General features: G+C 38.5%; 1 protein-coding gene across 2 annotated transcripts; it reads left to right on the forward strand.

Moving 5' to 3' along the window:
* The first annotated feature begins 1,594 nt into the window (after nucleotides 1–1,594).
* ICOS (inducible T cell costimulator) lies at nucleotides 1,595–27,658 on the forward strand. Of its 2 annotated transcripts, XM_077956441.1 has the most exons (6): nucleotides 1,595–1,711; nucleotides 12,137–12,466; nucleotides 21,023–21,358; nucleotides 22,071–22,177; nucleotides 23,192–23,276; nucleotides 24,940–27,658. In XM_077956441.1, the coding sequence occupies exons 3-6, from the start codon at nucleotides 21,052–21,054 to the stop codon at nucleotides 24,951–24,953; spliced, it is 513 nt and encodes a 170-aa protein (XP_077812567.1). In that variant the 5' UTR covers nucleotides 1,595–1,711; nucleotides 12,137–12,466; nucleotides 21,023–21,051; the 3' UTR covers nucleotides 24,954–27,658.

Raw genomic sequence — 27,658 nt, forward strand, 5'->3', positions numbered from 1 at the left:
GGAAGAAGTCAATTGCTCTCCACTGCCTGCCTGTGTGCTGGAAACGGGCTCCGGTACAGTGCCCGTGGGGCTGGAAGCCTCTCCTCATGATGCTACAGGGAGTTCAGTGAAAAGGGAGGAGATTGGGGTAGCAAGGTCCCAGGGGTCCTGGCCGCCCAGGCTCTACTGCTCAGGCTAGCTCAGTCCCTCAAACAGCTTCCTTCACACCAACTGCTGAGACCCAGGAGCCCTATAGAAGGTAGCTAGGGGAAGCGTCAGCAGCAAGGGGGACCCCTGCAGGGTCAGCCTCCTCCTTACCTTGCAGACTCCTTGGCTGTGGTCTGGCATTCCTAGTGGCTGGCCTAAAGCCCCAAACCTGGAATCTGTTTCACAGCCTGGACCTTTTGGACTCACACCTTGGTTTCCCTGGCCAGCTGATTTGAGCTTCTCATCTAAATGTCATCTCTGCAGGCTAAGGGAAGTCCAGCCTGGATCTAGCATCCTGGAAGCCCATTCAGACCTCTGGATGGAGGGATCAGCAGGCCGTGGTATAGGTGGTTCTACCTGCTTTGGCTAAGGGCCAGACTCTCCAAATCCTAGCACTGACACTTACTATGTGACTTGGGCCAGGTTCTTTTCCTCTCTGCCTCAGTTTTCCTCATCTGTAAAATGGGAGGTTAGTGGTCACCATTGGGATGATTAAGAAGATTAAATAAGTTAATATATGTATAGTCATAATGTAAATATGTATATAAACAGTAACCATTTGCATGCATGTAAAACAATATAAATGTAATATTAGCTGTATTCATATATAAAAAATATGTATATATGAATATTTTATATATAAATATATTATTTTACATTTAATTTTTTACATTTTGCATTAAGATATATTATTTCTTTATAAAACATTTAAGTACGTATACATATCATTATTTATGTAATTATTACTTTTATTGTTGTTATTGTCTACTTTACCTCCTTGCAGGGATAGAGAGACCACAGCAGGCTTTTAAACGTTCTTGGTCTCACTGAGCCCTAGGTGAGGAATCCCTGGTTCCTACAGACTGCTGTAATATGAGGAGCAGGGTTTAAGTTAGTTTAAAACTGACCCCATCACTTGAAACATTGCAATCTACAATGAATGCCACATAAATATCATCTCTCAGATTCCTATGATTCAGATCTTTTCATTTCAATTTCTATAATAATTTTGTTTGTTTCTTGTCCTATTTCAAAGGCTTTCTTATCTCTGGAGCACCTAGCATAAGATAGAAATGTGTCAAAATGTATGTTTTATTCATCATGTGGGTATCCGTGGGTCCTGTTATCCCCAATAACTATTGATTCAGAGAAGTATGGTGATTCTGAAAAATACAGGCATTAATCTCTTTAACCTGTTTTGTAGGAACCAGAATAAGGGTAATGTTTTCCTCTGTCTTCAAAATCACCAATAATCCATGCATTGTTTAACTGTCATAAGCAATAATGCCTTTCACATAGCCATTGGCATCAAAGAAGAGACACCCCCTTGGTTTGATGGTAAGCGTGACACTACATAAACTCCCAGAAAACCCACTTCCTTTCCAGCAAATAGAAAACAACTGAGAGCCTGAATTCACTGTCAGCTTTAACACTGAACACGAGGACTGTTAACTGTTTCTGGCAAACATGAAGTCAGGCCTCTGGTATTTCTTTCTCTTCTGCTTGCACATGAAAGTTTTAACAGGTAAGTGGCCTATTGAACATTTCTTATTAAGTTATAATTCAAGGAAACATTAAGAAAAAGCAAAGGTAAAAAATAATGCACCCAAAAGAAAGTGGTTTTGGTTTTTGAAAGTAGGAATAGTTTCAGAACAGCCCGAGGATATGGCCAAGGGCACCATGTCACTCATGTCACTGTGAATGGCATTGAGTTTGCATTGCTGCCTTTGATACTGTGTCTTGAGATGAAAAAAGTGTTTCATCAGACCATTAAATTTTTAAATCACCTGCTTGGAGTTACCTGTCAGTGGATAAAGTAGCAGAGTGGCTTACTGTTCTTACAGAAAGATGAAAGGCAAAATGACTTGTGTCAACAGAATGAAAATTAAATAGCTCTGGCATTTGGACTGGGAATTCTTTCTGTGCCAGAAGATAAAATGGGAAGGCTTTGAAAAGAAGGATTTTGATTTTAATCTTACCTGGATGATCTGTTATCTGAAACGTCCAGGGTACCATAGAGTTTTTATTGACACTAAGTATCAGAGTTCACCCTAAAAAGCCAAGGAGGAAAGGATAATGTAAAAATACTTCCTAGCCCCTGTAGACCTTAAAAAAAAAAAGATCATTCTGGAGTCCCTGATTCTTTCTCTTGAATGGTATATAGCAGACTCTATATGGACAATTTAAATAATACTACATACAATGTAAGTTAATATATGTGTTTCTGCTGCTTTTTACTGTGTATAATTTGCACTATTTTTATTTTCTCTTTCACACTGAGCCCTCTGCTTGAGGTTGAAAAAAGGAAAGTGAAGTTATATTAAATAACTTAAATAATCAAATAAACTAAAAGTGAAGGCAGAACTTTTAGTAGGTATGATCCTATCTAGGGATAATTTTTTCAGTGGTAAAAAAATAGACTTTACTGTTTTTACAAAAAATTTTAAAAAAATCAAATGTTTCATCTTGTGCTGGCTCAAAGTGAGTTAAGTGCTGTTAAGTAAAGAGGACTGAGGAATGTAGAATGAGCCCAAGGACAGTTTTGGGCTACTTGCTGGTTTATGCCTTTTCTAGAATCTCATGAAGTCCTTTAGCAGCATGAATGACATGAGCAGCTCTGGAATTCGTATTCATTCTTCATTCATCCATTTACTCATGTCGCATGGGGCACTGTGCCAGATGGTGTATGTACAAGGATGAGCAAAACCAGGTCAACCCCTGTTCTTCAGAAGGTAACTGCATGGTAGGGAGAGAGATATTAATCAAATAATCCCATGGATTAATGATAATTACAGGCAAAACTTAATTCTATGAGGGAATGTAACAAGGAGCTTGACTAGATTAGGTGGGTGTGGAGGTGGAGCTGAGGAGCAGGGTTCATTGAAGTGTTTCCTGTGCAAGTGGCACTTGAGTAGAGATTTCAAGGACAAGTAGGAATCAATGAGGAGAACGGTGTGAAGGTAGGGAAGAACATTCCATCCCGTGGAAAGAACAAGTACAAAAGAGCCTGTGGCAGGAGGGAATGAGGTAGGGTTAGGGAACTAGAAGAAGGCAGACAGATGTGCCTGAGCAGAGAGGCTGAACTTGGTCCAAGATGACCAACTGGTCCAAGTTGGTCCAAGATGAGGCTGGAAAGGAAAGCAGAGGCCAGACCATTCAGACCATATGGTCTATATTCAAGATTTTGGATATTCTTCCAGGAACATTTGTACCATTCATGGAAGGGTTTGTTTGTATTGATAAAAATCATTCCACTAGGCCAAACCAATTTGGGCAGTTCTGGTTGTGGTATTATGCTCAGGAGAATTAAAGTAGCATTGGTGTCAGTTCTGTAGAAGGTGACATCCAGCCTTAGGTAGGATTATTTCAAGTTGCCAGATTAAGCTGGTGAATAATTTGTATTCTGGAATAACATTCATAGTATATTCTAAATGAATACAGCCAATGTTCACTCTCATTATAAAGACAACCATGCGACGTGGCATCCTGTTTGACATGTGGCAAAACTGAGGCATGAGTGGCTAAATGGTAACGATAAATCTGCTAACAACGATCCTATTCAAAATATCTCCACAATGCATGTATCCAGAAACTGCCATTTAATAGCTCTAAACAAAAAGAGCCAAACTCAAGTAAACTAAGCACTTGCTTGTCCTCTGTCGTATTTTCAATCCTCTCAATTTACGTAGGCTTTCTCATGCCCTGAAGATGTAGGCTTTCTTACCTTTAGTCAGTGTTTGAAGAATTTCCAACCAGGAAAGGCTAAGTGATTTGTTACATAGTAATTGGTGGCAGAACCAAAATTAGAACTCCACTGTGACTCCAACATCTACATTCTTTGTAAACTGTGTTGAAGTAGTGGAGGCGTAACATAAATCTAAAGGAACGTAAATCTCAATGATTCTGATCACCTTTGTTATTTGGTTGTGAATTACAGAAGGATGGAAATCTTGGTGATTTCCAGTCTTTGATGGATCTCAATGTAGAATTTAACAAAGCCTTTTTTTTTTTAATGAATTTGGAACAATAGGAAGCTTTTAATTGTAAAAATATCTAGGAAAAATGTGAATATCCAACTACATTTTGGAGACCCTCTTTGTAGACTTTATGGGCAACAGGGACCAGGTGAGTGATGGGATGAATTCTGGTTTTAGAAAGACTACTTTAAAAACAGTGTGGATAATACACCAGAGTAGGAAGGGCTGATGGCAGAGGGTGTCTAACAAACGTTCGTGTCTTATGATGTGTTCTGTGAGGAAGCTGGGAAGATAGCCCTCAAGGCCATTTTGAGCCTTCCTTTGTCACTGAGGCATTCCATTAGTGATTCCTAAATTCCACTCGGGAAAAGAGCCCCTCAGTGTCTCCAGCGTCTGAGGGAAGTCTGTGAAGATGGCTGACCTTGGAGCCCCTCTCAGCCTCTCCAGGACTGAGGAAATGTCATCTCCTGGAAGCGCCCCCTTCCAGCGTTCTTGCTAGATTTTTAAAAAATCCCAGTTGTCGATTTTTTCTTTTGATAGATGAATTCAGGCCATTGCCAGTCAGCATAAGCCTCTACCTGTTTTTATTTCTAGGTTTATTTACTACTTATTTTTCTTTGTTGTATCCTGTTTTTCTCTTTTATTTTTGTTGGTGTGATGAAATTTCTTTTGACTCTCCTCTTTGCCTCCGATTAATTTGGAAGGTCGACTACAGTTCTTAATTTACTAAGTAATTATCACGTTCAGAGAATCTTAATTGAATGTCTACTTGTTTATCGTTGTATGAAAATAATGAAAATGCCTTTGTCTGATGTGCCTAGTCCCCATCCCCTGCACTGATATGAGAACTTAAGAATGTTCTTCCTTTCCCACTCTCACACTGCCCCCAGAGTGTACCCTGCTCCATACATGGGTTTTGTGGAAACAGTTTAAACCTATAGAGGCAGATCATTGCTAGGTTTCCTCTTACAGTATTTCTCTTCTGTTTCAAGAATCCTTTCTTAACACTTACATCACATACGTTCAGTGACAACATCATTCTGGACATCTGCTCCTGTCTTGTGATCTGTTCTGATCTAATGATCAGAAGATTTCTCTTATTTTCCTTAAATATCCCCAACTCTCTGAATTCCAGCACAAGTAAGGGTGTCTTCCTTTTACCTTGATGGGTGACTGATATCTTTCCTGGGAATAGGAGTCCTGGGTGGCAGCCTTTCATCTTAGTGGTTGCAGATATTCCTCCACTATCTGCTGGCTTCTAGGGTTGTGGGTGAAGAGTTTCATGGTAGTCTAATTCTCATTCCTTTGTAAGTAATTAAAAAAAAACTCTAGAATTTCATAATCTCAAAAGCTATTTACTTCCATATTGGAATTCAGGAATTCCTCCAGGATATGTGTAACTCTCTCCCTCTGTTTCCCTCTCTGTGTGTTTCTATATATATATATATATATATTTTTTTTTTTTTTTTTTTTTTTTTTTTGAGGTGGAGTCTCACTCTGTCGCCCAGGCTGGAGTGCAGTGGCGCAATCTCGACTCACTGCAGCCTCCACTTCCCGGGTTTACGCCATTCTCCTGCTTCAGCCGCCCAAGTAGCTGGGACTACAGGCGCCCGCCACCACACCCGGCTAATTTTTTTGTATTTTTAGTAGAGACGGGGTTTCAAGGTGTTAGCCAGGATGGTCTCAATCTCCCAACCTCGTGATCCGCTCACCTCCGCCTCCGCCTTCCAAAGTGCTGGGATTACAGGCGTGAACCACTGCGCCCAGCCCTTCTATTGATTTTTTTTTTTAAGACTGGGTGAAGCTTTTCAATTTCTAGACTCGAGCTTTATTCTTCATTTCAGTCATTTTTTCCTAGTATTTGTTTAATCATACCTTATCCTCTTTTTCCCCACTCTTTCTAGAAATGTCTCTTATTCTCATGTAAGATCTTGAGTCCTTTATTTTTTCATCATTTGTGAACAAAATGGCTTTCACAACTTGCTGTTGTTTGCTAACCACAACTCCTTCAGATGAAATGGATATTTCAGTTTTAAGTTACTAGTAGCATATTCCCATTTCTTGGTAGAAACAAAATGTAGGCGTGTAGGGGGGACTGAAATTCTTATTTTTACTCACTGTAAGAGTCATAGCATTATTTGGCTTAAAAAAATTCATCCCAGTATTCACAGTTGTAAACAGCAAAATCTAAAACATATACTGCTTCCCTACTCTAAGAATATTGAGTTTTATATGCAAAATGACTTATTGGGCTTTGCAAAGTTTTAAAAACATATTTTATAATCGTTTGTAGCTTGCAATAACTGAAGAAAAGGTCACAGTTTCTCTGTAAATAGCACCTCAGTACTACTGCTGTTCTAATAAACTAGGTCTGTCAAATGCACTTTTTGGCCATTCAAAGTGAAATAAGAAACTTGGCATTTGAAATCTTCTTATAAAAATTCACAATTATATTTTGGAAAGTGGAACTTAAGTATGTAGGGGATATGGCACACAAATTGAAAGCGTTAGTCAAAAAACAATTTTTTTTTTCACTAGTTTGGCCTGAAAGGTTGACCAAAACAGGTAAAAGTTTGCAAGTTTAGAGAGTCAGAAATTGGGAATATGAACTTCCTTCTGGGTCACATATAACATAATGATGCTTGTATCTACTTTGCTTGAGGAAAAAAAAGAAACAGGTTGTCCCCCAACAGGGTGATAGACTCAGGAGTTTCCATCCAGTTGACCACAAGTACTGTTAGGATCTGTTTATTTGAGCCATGCTGACACAGACACAGCACTTTCAATAAGCAATTAATGATCATTTAAAGGTAACTTTTTTGAATTTGATAAATAGATTTTTTTTACAGCCTGTGTTTGTGTTCTCCTAGGACTTTGCATCGAAGAATCTGTTCATGCAAAAACAACAATAGCAACAACAAACTCTCTACTGCACTCACAGTTAAAGTTCTGTTTACTTTGCACTATCTAGGACTAATGCAAAAATCTCATAGATGTGCCTATTTGCACTTATTTAATTATGATGAAAGTTTCTTCTATATGTGAATCCATTTCTGTACATTTCTACAGGCAGATAAGTGATGGGAAAATCATTAAGAATTTAGACTTCATCAGAGAAGAACCCAGGTACAATGACAGCCCAGCTTAATACATGATGGCTGATGAATGAAAATGTCTAGGGAAATGAGTGTGTTATGTACAATGTAATTTCATATCTAAGTCACTTTAAAATAATTTTTTGATGTATAATAACCCTTTCAATCACAGAACACATATGTGGCACCAATGTGGATACTACTTTAAGTATTAGGGGTGATAATATATCCAATATACCTAGAAGGAAAATAAATACCTAAAATTCATTTTCGTATCCAACTTAATGTTAAAAGCTTCTTTTTGTTTTTTTATTTCTTAGCAAATCTCTTTAGCTCTGATGCTTGAGTTTCAGTACAGTGAGGGGGTTGGACTAGATTATTGGGGAAGAGATTAAGTAAGTGTGTGGACCCTGGTGTCACATTATCTTATTCTTTAGTCTTTGTTTTTGTTGGACTGGGTTAATTCGAAGACCTTGTCTTCGAGCTCTGAATTTCCTTCTTCTAGTGGCTCAATTCTATTGCTGAGACTTTCCAGAGCATTTTGCATTGCTAAAAGTGTGTACAAAGTTTCCTGAAATTGTTATTGATTTTTCTTTAAGCTATCTATTTCCTTGAATATTTCTCCCTTCACTTCTTGTATCATTTTTTTGATTTCCTCGCATTGCGCTTCACATTTCTCTGGTCTCTCCCTGATTAGCTTAATAACTAACCTCTTGAATTCTTTTTCAGGTAAATGAGGAATTTCTTCTTGGTTTGGACACATTGCTGGTGAACTAGTGTGATGTTTTGGGGATGTTGAAGAGCCTTGTTTTGTCATATTAGCAGAGTTGGTTTTCTGGTTCCTTCTCATTTGGGTAGGCTCTGTCAGAGGGAAGGTCTAGGGCTGAAGGCTGTTCAGATTTTTTTGTCCCACGGGGTGTTCCCTTGATGTCGTATTCTCCCCCTTTTCCTATGTATATGGCTTCCAGTGAGCCAAACTGCAGTGATTGTTGTCTCTCTTCTGGATCTAGCTACCCAGTGAGTCTACCCGGCTCCGGGCTGGTACTGGGGGTTGTCTGCACAGATTCCTGTGATGTGAACTGTCTGTGGGTCTCTCAGCCACGGATACCAGTGCCTGTTCTGGTGGAGGTGGCAAAGGGTGCAATGGACTCCATGAGGGCCTTTGACTTTGGTGGTTTAATGCTCTTATTTTTGTGCTGGTTGGCCTTTTGCCAGGAGGTGGCGCTTTCCAGAAAGCATCAGCTGTAATAGTATAGAGAGGGTCTGGTGGTGGGCAGGGCCCTAGAACTCCCAAGATTACATGCCCTTTGTCTTCTGCTAACCAGGGTGGGTAGGGAAGAACCATCAGGTGGGGGCAGGGCTAGGCATGTCTGAGCTCAGACTGTCCTTGAGCAGGTCTTGCTGTGGCTGCTGTGGGGGATGTGGGTGAGATTCCCAGGTCACTGGAGTTGTGTACCTAGGAGGATTATGGCAATCTCTGCTGAGTCATGCAGGTTTTCAGGGAAGTGGGGGAAAACCGGCAGTCACAGGCCTCACCCAGATCCCAGGCAAACTGAAGGACCGGTCTCACTCTAACCATGCCTCCCTCAACAGCTCCGAGTCTGTTTCCAGGCGGAGGGTGAGACTGGCTTGAAAACTTGCCCAAGGCGTTCTGCCTCCCAGCTGTGTAAGAAAAGGACTTGAGTTCTTCCCCTGCATGTGAAATCTGCATGCTGGATTCACGGCCTCCCCCAGTTCAGGCCAGGAGACTTCTTGCCCTGTTCAAATAGTTACGGAGTGCAGCCAGAGAATTCCTTCTCCCTGTGGAGTTTTACTCCTGCTCCTCTGGCCACCCTCCAGATGGATCCCTGTGGTGTCGGGCAGGAATGGGCTGTTTGGGGACCCACTGAGCTCCCAGAGCCTTTCTGCAGCTTCCTCTACCCCTGTATTTTGCTCCATTTGGCTCTCTAACTTGACTCACCTCCAGACAAAGTCGGAAACTTCTCCACAAACAGACCTTCAGCTTCTCCAGTCACAGTGTGTGTTTGGGAGAGGAGGGTCTCCCTTTCCCATGAGTCTTTCTTTTTGACTGGGAAATAAGTATCTCCCAATCTTCAGGAGGTTAATAACTAACATCCTGAATTCTTTTTCAGGTAAATGAGGAATTTCTTCTTGATTTGTATCTATTGCTGGTGAACTAGTGTGATTTTTTTGGGGATGTTGAAGAGCCTTGTGGGATCTCTTGCTCTACTTTTCCTGCTCCTCTTCTTGGCCCATTACAAAGATATTTGCCAAACATGCTTAGCCTTTATATTATTCTGTTAATATTAATTCTTTTATTTAATATGATTGAGCTTCCACTATGTTCAAGGTCCTGGGATTGTTTAGGCAACTGTAATGCAGTCCTTATCTTTGTGGAGCTCATGGTTAAATGAGGAAGACATACAAAAATAGTTATGATCCAAGATGCTATGCACTAAAATATACTGGCCTAAACAAAGTATTATGGGGAGCATAGAAATAAGAGTCTTTGTCTGGTGGTCTTGGAAATATCTCAAGAGAGAAGTTGACATTTAAAATGGTTCTTGAAGAATGAATAATAATTTCTTCTCAGATTAATGGGTAATCAGATATTTTAGTTTATGGTAACAGAAATATTGAAGTGTGAAGCATATTCGAGCAATAAAGAACAGAAGTGTGAAAGAAATGGCCAAAACATTCAATGTGGCTTCAATAGATGGCCTATGAGATTGTGAAAGCATTTTGTGTCAAGCCAGATATATACATTTTAAAATACCTTATAAGCAATAGAACACTAATAGAGACTTTTAAACTGGGGAGTGAAATGCTTTTCTGAAACATAATTTTGGGAGCAGCATGGAGGAAGGATGGGGAGGAGAGAGATCAGTGTTGAGAAGGCCAGTCAAGAGGATGCTTCCACAGATAAAGGGAATACATGAAAAAGGTGCGGATTGGCAATGGGAATGGAGATAAAGAACTGAATTTAAGAGATATTAATGAGCTGGAGTCAACTGGACTTGGTGACCAATTGGATGATGAAAATCAGAGAGAGGAAGAAATGAGGAAGACTCTGAGGTTCCTAAGGTCAGACTAGTGACTCCCTGAAAAGACAGGGTTTGGGTTTGGTGAATGAATACAGTCATGTGCCACTTGACGATGGGAATACATTCTGAGAAATGTGTCCTTAGTGATTTTGTTGTGTGAACATCATCGAGTGTACTGACATGATGATGTCTGCTAGATGGTAGATGATGTCTAGTCTAGACTACTAGATGGTAGATGATGTCTAGTCTAGACTACTAGATGGTAGATGATGTCTAGTCTAGACTACTAGATGGTAGATGATGTCTAGTCTAGACTACTAGATGGTAGATGATGTCTAGTCTAGACTACTAGATGGTAGATGATGTCTAGTCTAGACTACTAGATGGTAGATGATGTCTAGTCTAGACTACTAGATGGTAGATGATGTCTAGTTTAGACTACTAGATGGTAGATGATGTCTAGTCTAGACTACTAGATGGTAGATGATGTCTAGTCTAGACTACTAGATGGTAGATGATGTCTAGTCTAGACTACTAGATGGTAGATGATGTCTAGTCTAGACTACTAGATGGTAGATGATGTCTAGAGACCATTGAGTAGGCATCATCTACCTGCACTACCTAGGCTATGTGGAGTAGCCTATTGCTTCTAGGCTACTAACCTGTACAGCATGTTACTGTACTGAATATTGCAGGTCATGGTAGAACAATGGTAAATATTTGTGTAACTAAACACATAAAAGGGACATTAAAAATTACAGTATATAATCTTATGGGACCGCCACATATACAGTCCATCATTGACTGACACGTCATTTATGCAGTGCATGACTGTACTGAGCTCAGTTTGGAAAGGTTACACTTGATGTGTTAGGGTATATCCAGATAGTGATGTTGAAAGGAATTTGGAAACAAGGAACTAGAAGTTTGGGCTGGAGAGAAAATGTGGCTCCTGGGGGTAGACATAAGAGCTGGAACGATAGGTGCAAATGAGTTCAGGCAGTGAACACCCTGTCCATGTGCCCAAGGAGTTTTGCACAGTAGCTGAGCAATGGGAAGCAATGTAGGTATTCAGAGGTGTGGAGAAAATCTTCTCTCCCTCCCACTCTGTGGAAGAGAGTTGGGTTCATTTAATCTCATGATTTCCCTAGTACAATAGTTTCAAATCAAAGGCAAAGAAGTAACTAACAAAACAACTTGTTTGCAAATTAATTACTTTGTGAATATTGCTATGAAGTTTTATAATACCCCTGGGATTTTTTCATTTTTCATGAAGAAATCAGTTTTAACTAGGAGAAAATCAATCTTTCATTTTTCTTATTATATACACTTAGAGAACCAAAAGGGTGTTTTGTACCCCCTGTGGAGTTCCTTGGAGAGTAAAACAATGCACATATTGTGTGTGTATACATGAGTACTGTTTTGGCTTTTTCTCCTCACTTTTCTACTTCCCATTTTTTTTTCCTCCAAATGTTAGGCATTTAGATTAGATCGGGTTTATCTTGTCTATCCTCTCTCTCTTCTTTGCCTCAGTCGCTTCTTTAGATTATGGGTGCCTTTGAATAGCAATGTAAGTTTAGAAATGATGCATATATAAAAATCTACTAACCAGGATTCTAAAAGTTTTAGCTAGTAGACTTGTAAGACATGACATTGCTTTTATGAAAGGTGAGAAAAGTAGTAGGAAGCACTTTTAAAAAAAATGCCAGAATTTCTTAGTAAAAGATCAAAAATAACTCAAACCTAATATAAACATTTCAATTTTTAGACTTTTGCCTCTTGTGTCACATTCATGTGCTGTGCTAAGCTAATACTTATCATTGTTTCATTACAGAAAGTATGTTTAATAAGCACTATCAATGATTACAAACTCAGGGGATCTTATCTTTCCATCACTCTGAGACCTTTGTGGAGGTTTGTGGTTAGAAGTCTAAGTTAAAGAAAATAAAATTACACTTCTGACATCTTGCACGCTCTGCACTGAGTGGATTCTTTAAACGTTTCCTCCAGAGGATTTTCAACCAGGAACAATACAACTGCTTGCAAAGAGTCCCAGCAGGATGGGTCTGGGCAAGAGCGTCTTATCCTGGAGAAATGAAGTAGTTCAGATATTAAAAGCATCAACTGGCAAATGAACTCATCTGCACTATAGTGCAGTTCTCAGGTGAATGACCTTTTCTTCAGAAATTTTCTTAATCGTCCCCCAAAAGAAGATGAAAATGTTCTTGTGCTTTATAAAGAGGGAAAAAATTTGAAAACCTAAAGAGATCACTTAATATAAAGATTTTTATTTTACTCTTGAAAACATTAGTCTATTGATATCAACAGTAATATTATAAAATTATTATTATTATTATATTTTCAGATGGAGTCTTGCTCTGTTGCCAGGCTGGAGTGCAGTGGTGTGATCTCGGCTCACTGCAACCTCCAACTCCCTGGTTCAAGCGATTCTCCTGCCTCAGCCTCCTGAGTAGCGCATGCCACCATGCCCAGCTAATTTTTTGTGTTTTTAGTAGAGGTGGGGTTTCACTGTGTTAGCTAGGATGGTCTCGATCTTTTGACCTCGTGATCCTCCCACCTCGGCCTCCCACAGTACTGGGATTACAGGCATGAGTCACCGCACCCAGCCTATAAAAATTATTGTTAGCAGCAGTTAACAGACTTGAGCCTCGATTGGGAAGAATATGCCCTGTTAGACACAGTACTCTATGTGATGAAGAAAATATAGTACCTGTTCTCTAGACTGATTATAATCTAGGGTTTCCAATAAAAAGTAAACAGATATGGTAGTAAAACAGACCCTCATGTTTAATATTCAGATTTTAAGACTCATCGCCAGGATCCAAGACCACACATTTCTTTTTGTGTTTTTGGTAACATATTAAGTGCTAAAAGATATAGGATGATGTTTATATCACAGATCACTAACATGCTGTGTTTATAAAACACCTTGGTATATTAGAACAACCATTGGTCCAGGGGTTCTTGTCCTGGCCATATATTGGGCAAATGTAATGGCTGCACTTTGGGACATCCAAGTTAGCAACCAGGTTTGTTTCTCACTTGGATGGAACAAAGTTGTCCTGCCCTCCATAGACATATAAGAGCCAAGATAATCATCAGTTATCTAAATAAGTATTTATGAGCCCAGTGGATATTTGTAGGTAAAGAAAGTTTTTCTTTAAAGCTCAGACAGATAATTTCCATTATAACATGACATCTCAGTTTGGGTAGTGTCTTGTATGCATGATTGTGTATCTTCATGTACTTGTTTCCAGAAGAAAAGCAACATGGCATATCGTAGCTAACTCTGGAATCATGTCCCAGCTATGAGCTATGTAATCCTGGGCAAGATATTCACCTTTTCTGGCTCTAGTTTAATTTGATAAATGCAAATGGAAAATGCAAAATGAAAGGTTTAACTTGTCATTTCTAGAAACCCTTTTGGCTCTTATATTATAAATCTTATGCTTCATCTCCTCAGATTTAAAATGTCACCGTCTACATATTCATTTGTTCACCCATCCAACCACGCTTTCATCCATCCAATAAATAACTGATTGCAGCTTACAACATACCAGGTATTATTGTAGATACTTGGGATGGATTTGTGAATAAGACCAACAAGGTCCCTGATTTTAAAGCTTACATTGGAGTGTAGTAGCCAGACAATGAAGAAGAAAACAATCAGATAAACCAGATAATTTCAGACAGTGATAAATGCTTTATCTCAGCTAACATACTAGACAATGACCAGGATATATTCTTTAGATTGGGTGGCCAGTGGTCACTGAAGAAGTGTCATTACTCTTGAACGATGACAAAGAAGCAGCCATGTAAAAATCAAAGAGAATGCTCTAGGTGGAGAAAAGACAAATTAAAAGCCCTGGGAACCAGCTTTGTGTGTTTGAGGAACAGAAAGAAGGGCAGTGTGACTGTGGTGTAGTGTGTGACTGGTATAAAATGGGGAGAGGTAGGACAGGTCATGTAAGTCATGGGAAACCAGGGTAAGGAGTTAGATTTTACTGTAAGTGAAATGAGAAGCCCCTGGAGATTTTATAAGCAGAACAATGACTCTATTGGATTATGTATGTAAGAAGGTCATTCTGGTTTCTCTGTGGAGAATGGATTGTAAATGGGCAAGAGTAAAAGCAGAAGCTTTTGTAGTTAGGAAGTTCTTGTAGTCCCAGGGAGAGGTGACAATGGTTTGGACCAGTTGAAGCTGAGATGGAGGAGAAGTGGATGGATTCTGTTGGACATAAAACAGAGGTGCAGGAAATTAGGTGTTCTTCCTGCACACAGATTTTAGCAATGGTCCTGTAACTCAGTTGTTAGTGACCACTGTCTAGCTTCCTGTGGTTGCCTGCTTTTATTATACTTCTGTTGTTGCTGGTGACACTTTGACTGTGGATTGAGCCAAAAATCTTTCACGCACCCAGGAAGCTGTGTGACCTCGGGCAAATAATTTAATCTGTCTGGGCCTTTGGTTGTCTGTATGTACACAAAAGAGGTCACCAGGTCTGACTGTGTATGATGCTGAGAAGAGGTTGAATCATGTTACAGGAAACAAAAAGTGTAAAGCTGAGGGTGTTTATAGGATGCCTGAAACATGAACAGTGTTGATGAAATTTATTGACAATGGAAATGGTATGTTAGGAAGTAGGAGGAGCATATCAAAGACACTGTGAGAGAGGATATTTTGGAGAAGATTTTATATTAAAGGTGGTATGAGAAGAAAAGAAAACATGAAAAAAAGGAAGAAAGAACAAGAAGAGAGAGATTGGTAAGGGAAACACTCACAATTTTTAACTACTGGCATGGCAACAGAATTGACCAAATAGATTTGACACCGCACCAATCATAACAGACACTATCTATGAAATTGGTGCTATCATACTAGCATTCCAGATTGAGTATTAGACTTGGAGATAAGAACATCCAAGAAGGATGGAGAAAAGATCCTAGCTGTTTTTGCAGTTATAAGAATCTGACGTATTCAGATCTTCCTTAAATTGTGTATCCATTAAATGCTTTAGTCATGGTTATGAGGGGCAGTCTCCTTTAATACTATTTTCAAATGTTACCAAAGGCTAAGAAGAATTTGTAATTTGTCCTTTGAGCATTGTTTTAGTCCATTTTCTGTTGCCATCACTGAATACTGGAGACTGGGTAATTTATAAAGAAAATAAATGTATTTCTTACAGTTCTGGAGGCTGGGGCCTAAGTCTAGGGGTCTAGGGGCCTAGGTCTAGGCTGAGGCCTAGGGGTGAAATTTGGTGAGGGCCTTCTCTTGCTGGTGGGGACACTCATCAGAGGCCCAAGGCATTACAGAAGATTACATGATGAGGAGGTTCTTGAGAGACATCCAATCTGGCTGTTTATAACATACTGACTCTCATGATAATTAACCCACTCCTGTGATAACCTATTAATCTGTTAACCCATTAAGCCATGAATTGGATTAAGCTCTTCATGAGGGTTCTGCCAATCATTTCTTAAAGGCCCCATCTCCCAATTCTATTACACTGGAGATTAATTTTCAATATGAGTGTCAGTCTGAGGGGGATAAACGTTCAAGTTATAGCAAGCATATCTGTTCTATATCTGCCAAAATAGTTACGAAGTAATTAATTAAATCCTATAGTTAAAAACATTCAAACTGCAGACTTAGAGCTGCCAAGTGGTTTTCCAGATGGAAAGTTTAAACACTGGATATGTGGAAACTGAAGTCAGCCTTCTGATAACTACATTTCATAATAAATAGGTGATCCAGGTAGTTTTTAAATTAAAAATAATAAAATGAATAATTAAGAGTGTTCAGGCTAGGCACAGTGGCTCACGCCTGTAATCCCAGCACTTTGGGAGGCCAAAGTGGGTGGATCATGAGGTCAAGAGATTGAGACCATCCTGGCCAACATGGTGAAATCCCGTCTCTACTAAAAATACAAAAATTAGCTCGGCATGGTGGCACGTGCCTGTAGTCGCAGCTACCTGGGAAGCTGAGGCAGGAGAATTGCTTGAACCTAGGAGGCAGAGGTTGTAGTGAGCTGAGATTGCACCACTGCACTGTAGCCTGCTGGTGACAGAACAAGACTGTCTCAAAACAAAACAAAACAAAACAAAACAAAAAAGCAGAGTGTCCAATAGAAAGATACTTTGAAATCTTCAGCTGATGTCAGTGGCAAACACTCTCAACATGCCATTCAAGAAAAATTGAGGCACAGCATTCCTAGTCCTACCTAAACACTTTTGTGGGCAAGAAAGATAGTCTTCTTTATTTTAATTTATTCTGACTTTCTGGAATAGCCCATTATGATATTGAGACTGAAAGTGGTTAACAGGAACATTGTTTTCCCTGTGGAGGACTCACCCAACAGCAAAGAATTAGCTCTCTCAGTTGTTTGTGGTCTTATCTGGTTGTATTCTGATCCTGAATCCAGAGAAAGCAAGTGTTAGAAAGAACATTACGATGTTTTTGTTTCACTTCCTTATTTCACGGAGGAGGAGGCTGAATTCCACAGAGGCACCCTAGCCACAGAGCCTTACTAGTGCCAGAATTTGCCTCTGGTTTCCTTGGGAGCCACTGCAATGCACTTCCACCACACTGCACTGCCAACCATTCATGTCCTCTTGTGTTTGCCACAGTGTGGGCACAATGGGGGAAAAATCTGCTGACAAAATCATCTTCAGAAGTAGAAGACAATGCATCTATGTCTGGTATACATAGTGACCACAGACACTTTGGCTCCAAGATCTTTGTGGTTTACTTACTGCCATTCTAAAGACTCTGGGAAATTTTTTTGTGAACATGTCTAAAGGAACTGAGAACCAGTCCACTGATTTTATCTTCTGCAGCAGACGGTAGAGACATACACATCAAAGCAACAGTGGGGCAACATATTTCATATTTTACTGTCAGGCAAATAAGGCCCCAAGCAAAATACCCTACGTTTTTATCTAATGTAGACTGCACCTGTTCTCATGCCAACAGTTTTTTTCTTTGCCTGTTGTTTACATTGTTCCCTCCAGTTTTTAAAACGAAGCAAGTATTATTTTCCTTCTGTATGCTTTTAAAAATACTTGTTATTATAAAACAAAACATCCATATAGAAAAGTGAAAAAAAATGTAAAATTTAATGAATAGTGCTAAAGCATACTACCTCACCCTCATAATCACCACATGTCAAGAAATACAAGATTGTCAGCACCCCTGTTTCCTTCTGATTCCAACTCTTTCTCCCTCTTTAGATAAAACCTTTAGGCTGAATTTTGTGATACTAATTCAGATTATATTAACTATTTCTATTTTTTAGTAATTATGGAAGAAACCACAACATGTATACTTCACTTAGAAAAGTTTCAAATTACATATACCTTCACTATCTTTCTAGACAATGTGCTCTATATTGACAGATGGATCTTTTAGCACATTGGAGGTATATGTTATAATTCCTCCATATCAGGGCTCTTATTGTTGATGCTGAAACAGTCTAATAGTTGCTCCTTGGAAGGTAATCAGTCTCTTTTCTCTGGCTGCTTTTAGGATTTTCACTAAGATACATGTAGGTGTGCATACTTTTAAAAAATATGCTTGTGAATTGTTGGGATTCTTGAATCTGTGGAGTGTGATTGGGTTCTAACTAATTTTTCCAACCTATCTGCTGGCTCACCAATTTTCTCTTTAACTCTGTCTGATATATATTAAACCTCTCTATTGAGTTTTAAATCTCAGTTAGTGCATTTTTTTTTGGCCGATTCTTGCAGGTTCGTTTTCAAATTAGTTGACTTAAATTTTCCTATGTACTACAGATATTATTACAAGTTTTTCTTCTATTTGCTTAAGCATAATAAGCTCAATTACTTTATCTTGGGGACCTGATAATTCAAATATATAAATCGTGAGTTTGTTTTTGTAGTTTGTTGTTTCTGTTGTTACCTTGTTTTCTTGTATGTCTCATTATTTTTATGATGCATTTGCCATTGAATGTGAATATTATTTGTAGGAAATTTTTTGAGGCCTAGGATGTCAACCTTTTCTTCTTGTAATAGTTTGCATTTTTAGTTTCAAAAGCTGAAGGGTAATAATAATGCAAATCTCCTTAAAGAAAATTCAAAGATTGAGATTTTCTAGACCACTGAAATCCAGAAGATTTTTCTAGACCATCTAATCTGAGTGAGGTCTGGTTTATTTCTGGTTTACCTGTGCTCCAAGCATGTAACTCTTTGGGATTCCAATTTACTGGGGAGAGAGTTTTCTGCTAGATCTTTCACTCTGCAGATTCTGGGAGCTAAGACATAAAAACAAAAGTTTGAATTTGAAAGAACAGCAATGCTTTCAGAGTAAAAGCAGCTTCCAAGCTTTGCTTGTCTCTCGGGGTTCTGGTTCTCTCTTCAAATTTAGCCAGGTAATTTCTCCTCCTTTGTGTCACTCTTTAATGCTTTTAATAATATTTTTGGACATTTGTTCAACATTTTTGGCTGTTTTGGTGTGAGAATTAGTTTGAATAATAGGGACTACTATAACTGAAGACTAGAACACTTGTGTTTATTTTCACAATCAAATCACCCAAATTGAAGATATATAGGGGAAATATAAATTGAAGCCTAGGGATATTAAGAAAATAAGTAATTGTGAATCTTAAATAAAATTAAGACAACTAGTGTACATAGAGGTGTGACAAATAGCCCCTCCTGCATAATGCTAATCCTGTTACAAATTTCAGAAAGCAAAATAGCAATACATATTATTTTAACTTTTAAACATTTTGACCAAATGTCATAATATTTACATAAAAGCAAAATGCTGAAAATAATCCCAATATCCAACATTAGTATTTTAGTTTAACAAATTATGATAGATTAACATTTGGGCCAATAATATAGTCCTCAAAAAGGATAATTATGGTGACTATGTAAAAAATGAAATGCTTATGACATAAAATAACAATAGCAGAACACAAAATAACATGTTTGCTATAAATAATAAGTATGTTTCTGAAAGATAAGGAGCAAAAATATACAAAGAGTATTTCTATTTCACTGTAGAACTAGGTAATTTTTCTCCTTAAATTTTTTTTGCACTTCTATAGTTTTCTCAAAAACAAAGACCAAGATTTCAAAACTTATGAAAAAACCAGCATGCTAATCATTTTCCTAAACAATTTCAGCATGAAAAATTGTCATATTAAAAAGGAAAATAAAACAAAAAGAAAGGGAAGGCAATGAGCAGTTTGAATTTATAGTCTAATAACTCAGAATCTGCAACCACCAGGCCAAGGCGATTTCAGTTTTTTCGTTCTGTGATTCCTGTGTAGCTTGCAAAAACAACCTTGGCTTCCGATAAGCATAAATTTATTTCAGAAAATGAAAAAGTGGGACTGGGCATGGTAGTTCACGTCTGTAATCCCAGCACTTTTAAGAGGCTGAGACAGGAGGATTGCTTGAGGCCAGGAGTTCAAGACCAGCCTGGGCAACATAGTGAGACCTATCTCTACAAAATTTCTTTTTCAAAAATAGCCAGATATGGTGGCGTGTGCCTGTATTCCCGGCTTCTTGGAAGGCTGAGGCAGGAGGGTCCCTTGAGCCTAGGAAGTGGAGGCTACAATGAGCTAGGATCATGCCACTGTGCTGTAGCCTGGGAAACAGAGTAAAACCTTTTCTCTGAAAAGAAAAGAAAGGAAAAGAAAAAAGAAAAGAGGGTGAAAAAATAAACAAAAATCTGGGACTTTATATTTATTATCAGGTCTTGATTCGGTTCTCAGTGGATGAGGTTTGGAGAAAATACATTTCTATCATTTGAAAATGATTAGTGTGTTCTTTTACTCTCCAGCAGGAGGAATAATGTATGTGTGTATAGATGTATGTATATGTACACAATTGTTTGTATACAAATACACACATAGTCTGTATATATTGTAGTATACATATACCTATAATACATATATTTTAATACATAATATATAATATACATACATATAACATATATTATATATACAATTATTCATTTTTAAACTACTTTGTACTTTTACAAAGTGAGCAATTTCTATTTTTCCTTGTATCTGCTTTACTGATGTACATCAGAGATTATTTACTCATCAAAAGTGCACATGGTTCTTGTCAGAGTAATTTGATCAACAGCTAGACAATTCCTTCTCCCCAAGACATACCTACTAATAAATGAAGTTTTTCCTAAACTTCAACTTTTCCCATATCTCTCTGTTTGGCTAAGTGCTACCAATTCTGTAATTCTAATTTTAAAACTCACTTCCTCAAGGTGGCATTTTCTGATTCTATAATCCAAATTATAACCCACCTGACCCTACCACCTTTATTTAAATAGTACTCCATTCCTATCACAAATTATGGTGCATTACTACATATTTATTCCTTTACCATCTGCCTCCAATATGAAAGCTACTGAAGGACAGAGACCATACCTGTTTGATTCATTCATACTATGTAAATATATTATTTAATATTTAGTATATTCTATATTCACATATGACAAGTGAGTTTCTGGTTAGGATTCTTTTTTTCTCTAGGACAGTTTTATCTTATGTTCTTTCTTGAGGGGTGGAGGGAGAATGTGAAGCTGTTTCATTTTGGTGCAACAGAGATGACTTTATGCATAAAATAAATTACTTTTATGTTAAAATATAATTATTAGGGCAACATATTTATAAAATGTCACTTTTGCTTTTTTTTCTTTCTTTTTATGCAGGAGAAATCAATGGTTCTGCCAATTATGAGATGTTTATATTTCACAACGGAGGTGTACAAATTTTATGCAAATATCCTGACATTGTCCAGCAATTTAAAATGCAGTTGCTGAAAGGGGGGCAAATACTCTGCGATCTCACTAAGACAAAAGGAAGTGGAAACACAGTGTCCATTAAGAGTCTGAAATTCTGCCATTCTCAGTTATCCAACAACAGTGTCTCTTTTTTTCTATATAACTTGGACCGTTCTCATGCCAACTACTACTTCTGCAACCTATCAATTTTTGATCCTCCTCCTTTTAAAGTAACTCTTACAGGAGGATATTTGCATATTTATGGTAAGACATTGCTTTCATCTTCCAAACTTAAGAGTACATATATGTTTTGACAACTTTTCTCACTAATGAAAACACTTAGACAAAGAAATATCTTTTGTGTTGAAGTTCACTTAGATGCAGTTGATGGCAATCATTTATAATGAAGACATACGGGTGATGATTTACTATTAATCATAATTAGTATTATTCAGCAATATGCAATGTAATCCCATAGACTGCTAAGTCAGAAATAGATCATATTGCCTTTTAAACACATATGCTATTAAAAATCGGGAAAAATATTAAGACAAATACTTAAACTCATGGCTTAATAATGGGTATTATCTCTATTCACCTAAGATTTAAGGTTTGGTTTTGTACTGTGTTTGTGGAATGAAGTGTGATGATTGAAAATCATAGTTTTATAACATTACTTTTACTACTACCTCTTTTATAAAAATATAGGCAGAAAAGCCCTTTCTATTAACCACATTTGTAAATACATTATATGCATAATCTTTTAAGTTTTAGTTCCTGGATCCTTGCCATAATACTGAGATGATGTTAGTCTAATAACTTGCCCACTTACTGGATTTCACGACTATGGTAAAGAAAAAGCTTCATTTGATTAAATAGCTCTTTTAAATTTGGTAAGAGAACTCTTGGTTCAGCACTGAAAGAAGAGATTTGATTCTCAGAATTTTTCATTAACATACCTTTTTTTCCAATCCAGAATCACAACTTTGTTGCCAACTGAAGTTCTGGTTACCCATAGGATGTGCAACCTTTGTTGTTGTCTGCATTTTTGGATGCATACTTATTTGTTGGCTTACAAAAAAGGTAAGCAATTTCTATCTTTCCTTGTATCTGCTTTACTGATGTACATCAGTGATTATTTCCTCATCAAAAGTATGCATGGCTCTTGTCAGAGTAGTTTGACCAACAGGGAGACAATTCCTTCCCCCCAAGACATACCTACTAATTAAACTAATCACTTGGAACAGAAGTTATTTATTTGTTTTATAGCCCACACATTCCAAAGAAGACTTGACTTGATGGCTTACAGAGACTTATGTTATTATTCTTATTGTTCAAACTAGATGAGGAAATTGAGGCCAAGAGAAGACTAAAGGTCAGGAGGAAGGTTAAAACATAAAAATAGATGCCTCTGATTTTTAAAAAATTATTATGCGTGGGCTGCAAATTTGACTCTAAGGTTCCTGAGAGGCAGGGCAGAGATGAAACAATTAGTTATAAGTTTTGCTTCGCTGGTAAGTTAAAAACAGTCAGCAAGAAATCCTTCTAAGGTGTCAATTGTAGCTGAGAAGGAAACTGACAACTTCTTTACATGGCAAGTTATTAGACTCCTTGCTTTTAAAGAAAACCACTGAGGAGCTATTTAGAAAGATAAACAACAATGACTACAACAAAAATCTCCCTGTGCTGGGGGATATTCTTTCTGATCTCTCACATTACAGGTTCTCAATCAAAGAACTGACACCACTCTGCATATTACACGAGTATGCCAGTACTCAAGTATATCCACGGTGTGGTCATTGGCCAGTGTATATCTGTGGGAGACATAAAGAAGGAAGAGAATGAGATGGGGCCCATGATCTAAGTCTATTGGGAAAGAAACAATAATGGCAAAAATGAGGAAGAAAGTTCAGTAGAAAGCTCTTTTTACGTAAAGCCCGTTTCATATTGTTTTCCTACTTAGCCTAAAGCCAGGAACCTAAGTCACATTACCATGTTTTTGTCACATACCACTTCAACGAAGAATAGAAAACAGTCAAAAAACAAAGAGATGGAGAAGAAAAGATGACAAAGCATGTTTCTGGCTTTTTCTTTCAGAAGTATTCATCCACCGTGCACGACCCTAACGGTGAATACATGTTCATGAGAGCAGTGAACACAGCCAAAAAATCTAGACTCACAGGTACGACTCCATTTGGGGGTTTGGGTAGGGAAGAGCTTTCTTCACAGTAAGCCTGCAATGTTATTTTTTTTTTTTTAAGAAAGGAAAACATCTCCAAGGCCTAATTCTAGTATTTTCTGTGAAAATCTGGATTTTTCACTTTAACTAGATTTATATTTTCTGCAGTATATTGAAAACAAACAAGCAATAGGTTTGTAAGTCACTACTGAAACTAAACACACAAACAGTTCATAAGCCACCATTGTATCAAGGCAATCTTCCAACTGATGTTTCAAAAGTTGGGATGGTTCTAAGTGTTTTTTGTTGAAGGTTTTATTCAGTCATTCGATGAGAGTTTATTGATCATCAGTGAAGTGTGAGTTACTGAGTGAGGCACTCTGGGGAATTTGGACAGACGTATGCTAATTTTGGACTGAGATTAGGAAAAGAGATCTGCGCTGGTGCTGCTAGAGGGAAGAAGGAGAAATTGCTGAAGATATTTGGTTATTTTGATGTCAAGAGTGTGCAAGTTTACAGAACTTGAATGGCTTTAGAAGTCTCAGTAACGTGGGAATTTGATCTTTTGTGTTAAGAGTCAGAAAACGGAAAGTTGCCAAGTTTGAGGAGCACCCAGAAAGTTTGAAGCTTCCATTGTGGAAAATTCATGTCTTATACCCTTGAGGTTGGAATGATGTGCGATGTGTAATGAGACAGAAGACACTGCATTTTTCCACCCCTCAGTGGCTACAGACTGTCTAAAGGGGACACACATAGCTTGCATTGTCATGGAATTATAGCATGGTTTGGGAGCTAAAAAGGCTCCTTGAGTTCACATTCATTTTTTAGATGACAGAAATTGTTGCCCAAAGTGTTCAGTGATTCTTTTGGTTCCCTAGATAGTTAATACCATAGCTTTGACACTTGCAAAGAGCTTGTATTTCATTACTTTGCTGTTGAAAAAATATGATCTCTTGATCTCTTTGCTTAATGTGTTCTGTCTGTGTGGATCCCCACAAGCAGAACCTGAATAAGGACTTGGGTGCAAGTAGTTTATTTGGGAGGTGATCCCAGGAAGAAGGGGTGAGGGGACAGGGAGAGTGAGACAGCTAACAAAGAGAAGCAAATGAAGGGCATGTTATTATCAAGGTCTCAACTCCAGGCCACAGAGGCCTGACTTCACTGGATCTCTGAGAAGTGTACAGATGCTGCCCAGAACTATTCTCCTGAAGGATGGCAACCACTGGCTCCATCCTCACTGATTTGGGGTTGCCTGCGGGGGGCATTAGCTTTCCCGCATCCCTGAGCTGTGCCTCTATTTGGGATGAGCCTACTTGGGATGAGTCTTCAGCAAAAGTCCGGGGCAGAAAAGCAGTGAAATGCAGTGGGGCTGTTGTTCTAGAACAGTTAGCCCTTGCAGAGCTTTCTGCCCCAGCAGCAGCTGAAATCAGAGGTGGACAGTTTCAAAGTGATGAGTTCAGATAATGTCTGTTATAGGAGTCAGGAGTTAAACTTCTTTGGAAATGGGGAACTGGTGCTGGGTCTTGGAGCATAAAGACAAGGTTGCATGGTGTGTGTGTGTGTGTGTGTGTGTGTGTATGAAAGGCAATGGAAAGGGGGAAAGCTTCTTGTAGGGAACTCACACATGGAGAGCATTTAGAGAATTTATGCTAAATTTTTGTTACAGATGTGACCGTATAATCTGGAACTCTGGCATCCAGGCATGAACAACGTTGGCCAGTTTTCCACAACTTGAAGTGCAAGATTCTCTTATTTCCTGGACCACAGAGAGTCTGACTTGATTTAACTACATACATCTTCTGCTGGTGTTTTGTTCAATCTGGACGAGTGACTGTATCAGTCAATGGGGATTTTAACAGACTGCCTTGGTACTGCCGAGTCCTCTCAAAACAAACACCCTCTTGAAACCAGCTTTAGAGAAAGCCCAGCTCCTGTGTGCTCAACAAATAGACCTCACTGGGAGTGGAATCCCTGTCTCCACATCTGCTCCTAGCAGTGCACCAGCCAGTAAAACAAATACATTTACAAAAATATGTTTTAAAGATGCCAGGGGTACTGAATCTGCAAAGCAAACGAGCAGCCAAGGACCAGCATCTGTCCGCATTTCACTATCATACTACCTCTTCTTTCTGTAGGGATGAGAATTCCTCTTTTAATCACACAGTCAAGGGAGATGCTACAAAGCTGGAGCTATTTTATTTCTGAGATGTTGATGTGAACTGTACATTAGTACATACGCAGTACTCTCCTTCAATTGCTGAACCCCAGTTGACCATTTTACCAAGACTTTAGATGCTTTCTTGTGCCCTCAGTTTTCTTTTTAAAAATACTTCTACATGACTGCTTGACAGCCCAACAGCCGCTCTCAATAGAGAGCTATGTCTTACATTCTTTCCTGTGCTGCTCAATAGTTTTATATATCTGTGCATACATATATACACACATATGTATATAAAATTCATAATGAATATATTTGCCTGTCTTCTCCCTACAAGAATATTTTTGCTCCAGAAAGACATATTCTTTTCTCAAATTCAGTTAAAATGGTTTACTTTTTCATGTAAGTGGTGGGAAACATTGCCCAGAATTGAAAACAAATTTATTTTATTATCCTATTTTCTACCATTATCTATGTTTTCATGGTGCTATTAATTATAAGTTTAGCTCTTTTTGTAGATCGTATTAAAATTGCAAACAAAATCATCTTTAATGGGCAAGCATTCTCCTGGGGTAGAGCAGAATATTCATTTAGCCTGAAAGCTGCAGTTACTGTAGGTTGCTGTCAGACTATACCCATGGTGCCTCTGGGCTTGACAGGTCAAAATGGTCCCCATCAGCCTGGAGCAGCCCTCCTGATCTGGGTGGGATTCCAGGGTTGAGAGACTCCCCTGAGCCAGGGGCCACTAGGTATTCTTGCTCTCAGAGGCTGAAGTCACCCTGGGAATCACAGTGGGTCTACCTGCATTCATAATTCCAGGATCTGTGAAGAGCACATATGTTTCAGGGCACAATTCCCTCTCCTAAAACCACACAGCCTGGAAATTGGCCCTGGCCCTTCAAGATAGCCTTCTTTAGAAGGTGATTTGGCTAGAAAGATTCTTAAATACATGGAATGTGATTATTCTTAGCTGGAATATTTTCTCTACTTCCTGTCTGCATGCCCAAGGCTTCTGAAGCAGCCAATGTGTACGCAACAACATTTGTAACTTTAGGTAAATTGGGATTATGTTGTAGTTTAACATTTTGTAACTGTGTGCTTATAGTTTACAAGTGAGACCTAATGTGTCATTATGCATACTTATATTATCTTAAGCATGTGTAATGCTGGATGTGTACAGTACAGTACTGAACTTGTAATTTGAATCTAGTATGGTGTTCTGTTTTCAGCTGACTTGGACAACCTGCTGGCTTTGCACAGGTGTTCCCTGAGTTGTTTGCAGGTTTCTGTGTGTGGGCTGAGGTATGGGGAGGAGAGCCTTCACGGTAGCCAACCTGGCCTGGTTGTCCAAGCTATGCCTTGACACATCCTCATCCCCAGCATGAGACGTTTCAAGATGAATTATTAAAGGACAAAATTTCTGTGAAATCAAATCCGGTTTTAAGAGGAGTCACTTATCAAAGAGATTTTAGCAGTAGTAAGTAGGGAAAGAATAAACATTTGATATTCAGCAACTGGAAATACCTCACTGTGTTTTCTTGGGGGGAGTAGGGAATTGATTACCTTAGCTAGCATGTACAAAGTTGATATTGTACTTGAAGATAGTTATATTGCTTGGAACAGTTGCTTTCTTCATTTTCTTTTTTTTTTTTTAATTTTGAAATAGCCACAAACCTATAAAACAGTTGGAAGCACAGCAAAAGGACTATTCTTTTCCTGAGTAAGTTTCTGATCGAATGTCCTGTCACTTCTGAATGGTGTTTTTTACAAACAAGAACACTGTCCTTCCTAACTATAATATAGCCTTCAGAAAATTAACATTGATACATTGCTACCATCCAATCCTCAGAGCGCCTTCAACATTAGCCCTGTGCATTTAGTTGATATGTCTCTGTAATGTCCAGTCTGGACAGTTTCTCAGTTTAGACTTCATGGCCTTGACACTTTTGAAGATTAGAAGCAGTTGTTTTGTAGAACATCCCTTGTTTGGGTCAGTCTGATGTTTCTTCATGATTAAAATCAGGTTCTTCATCTTTGGCAGAAATAACACAGAAGTGACATTGCACTGGCTTGTTGGCCTCCTATCAGGCAGCCCACAGTTCTGATTTGTTACATTACTGATAATGTTCACTGTAATCACTTGACTAAGGTGGTGTGTGTCAACCTTCTCCACTGCAAAGTAACTCTTGTCCCCTTTATATTTTAATAAATATTTTATGGGAAAGTA

The sequence above is a fragment of the Macaca mulatta genome, chromosome 12, assembly GCF_049350105.2.
Source record: "Macaca mulatta isolate MMU2019108-1 chromosome 12, T2T-MMU8v2.0, whole genome shotgun sequence".
NCBI lineage: Eukaryota > Metazoa > Chordata > Mammalia > Primates > Cercopithecidae > Macaca > Macaca mulatta.

Bases quoted from the DNA above. Each gene is read 5' to 3' on its own strand.
- ICOS (XM_077956441.1), top strand. From the start codon at position 21,052: ATGTTTATATTTCACAACGGAGGTGTACAAATTTTATGCAAATATCCT. The intron at 21,359-22,070 runs GTAAGACATTGC...TTTCCAATCCAG, and splicing joins AGGATATTTGCATATTTATG to AATCACAACTTTGTTGCCAA. The intron at 22,178-23,191 runs GTAAGCAATTTC...TTTTTCTTTCAG, and splicing joins TTTGTTGGCTTACAAAAAAG to AAGTATTCATCCACCGTGCA.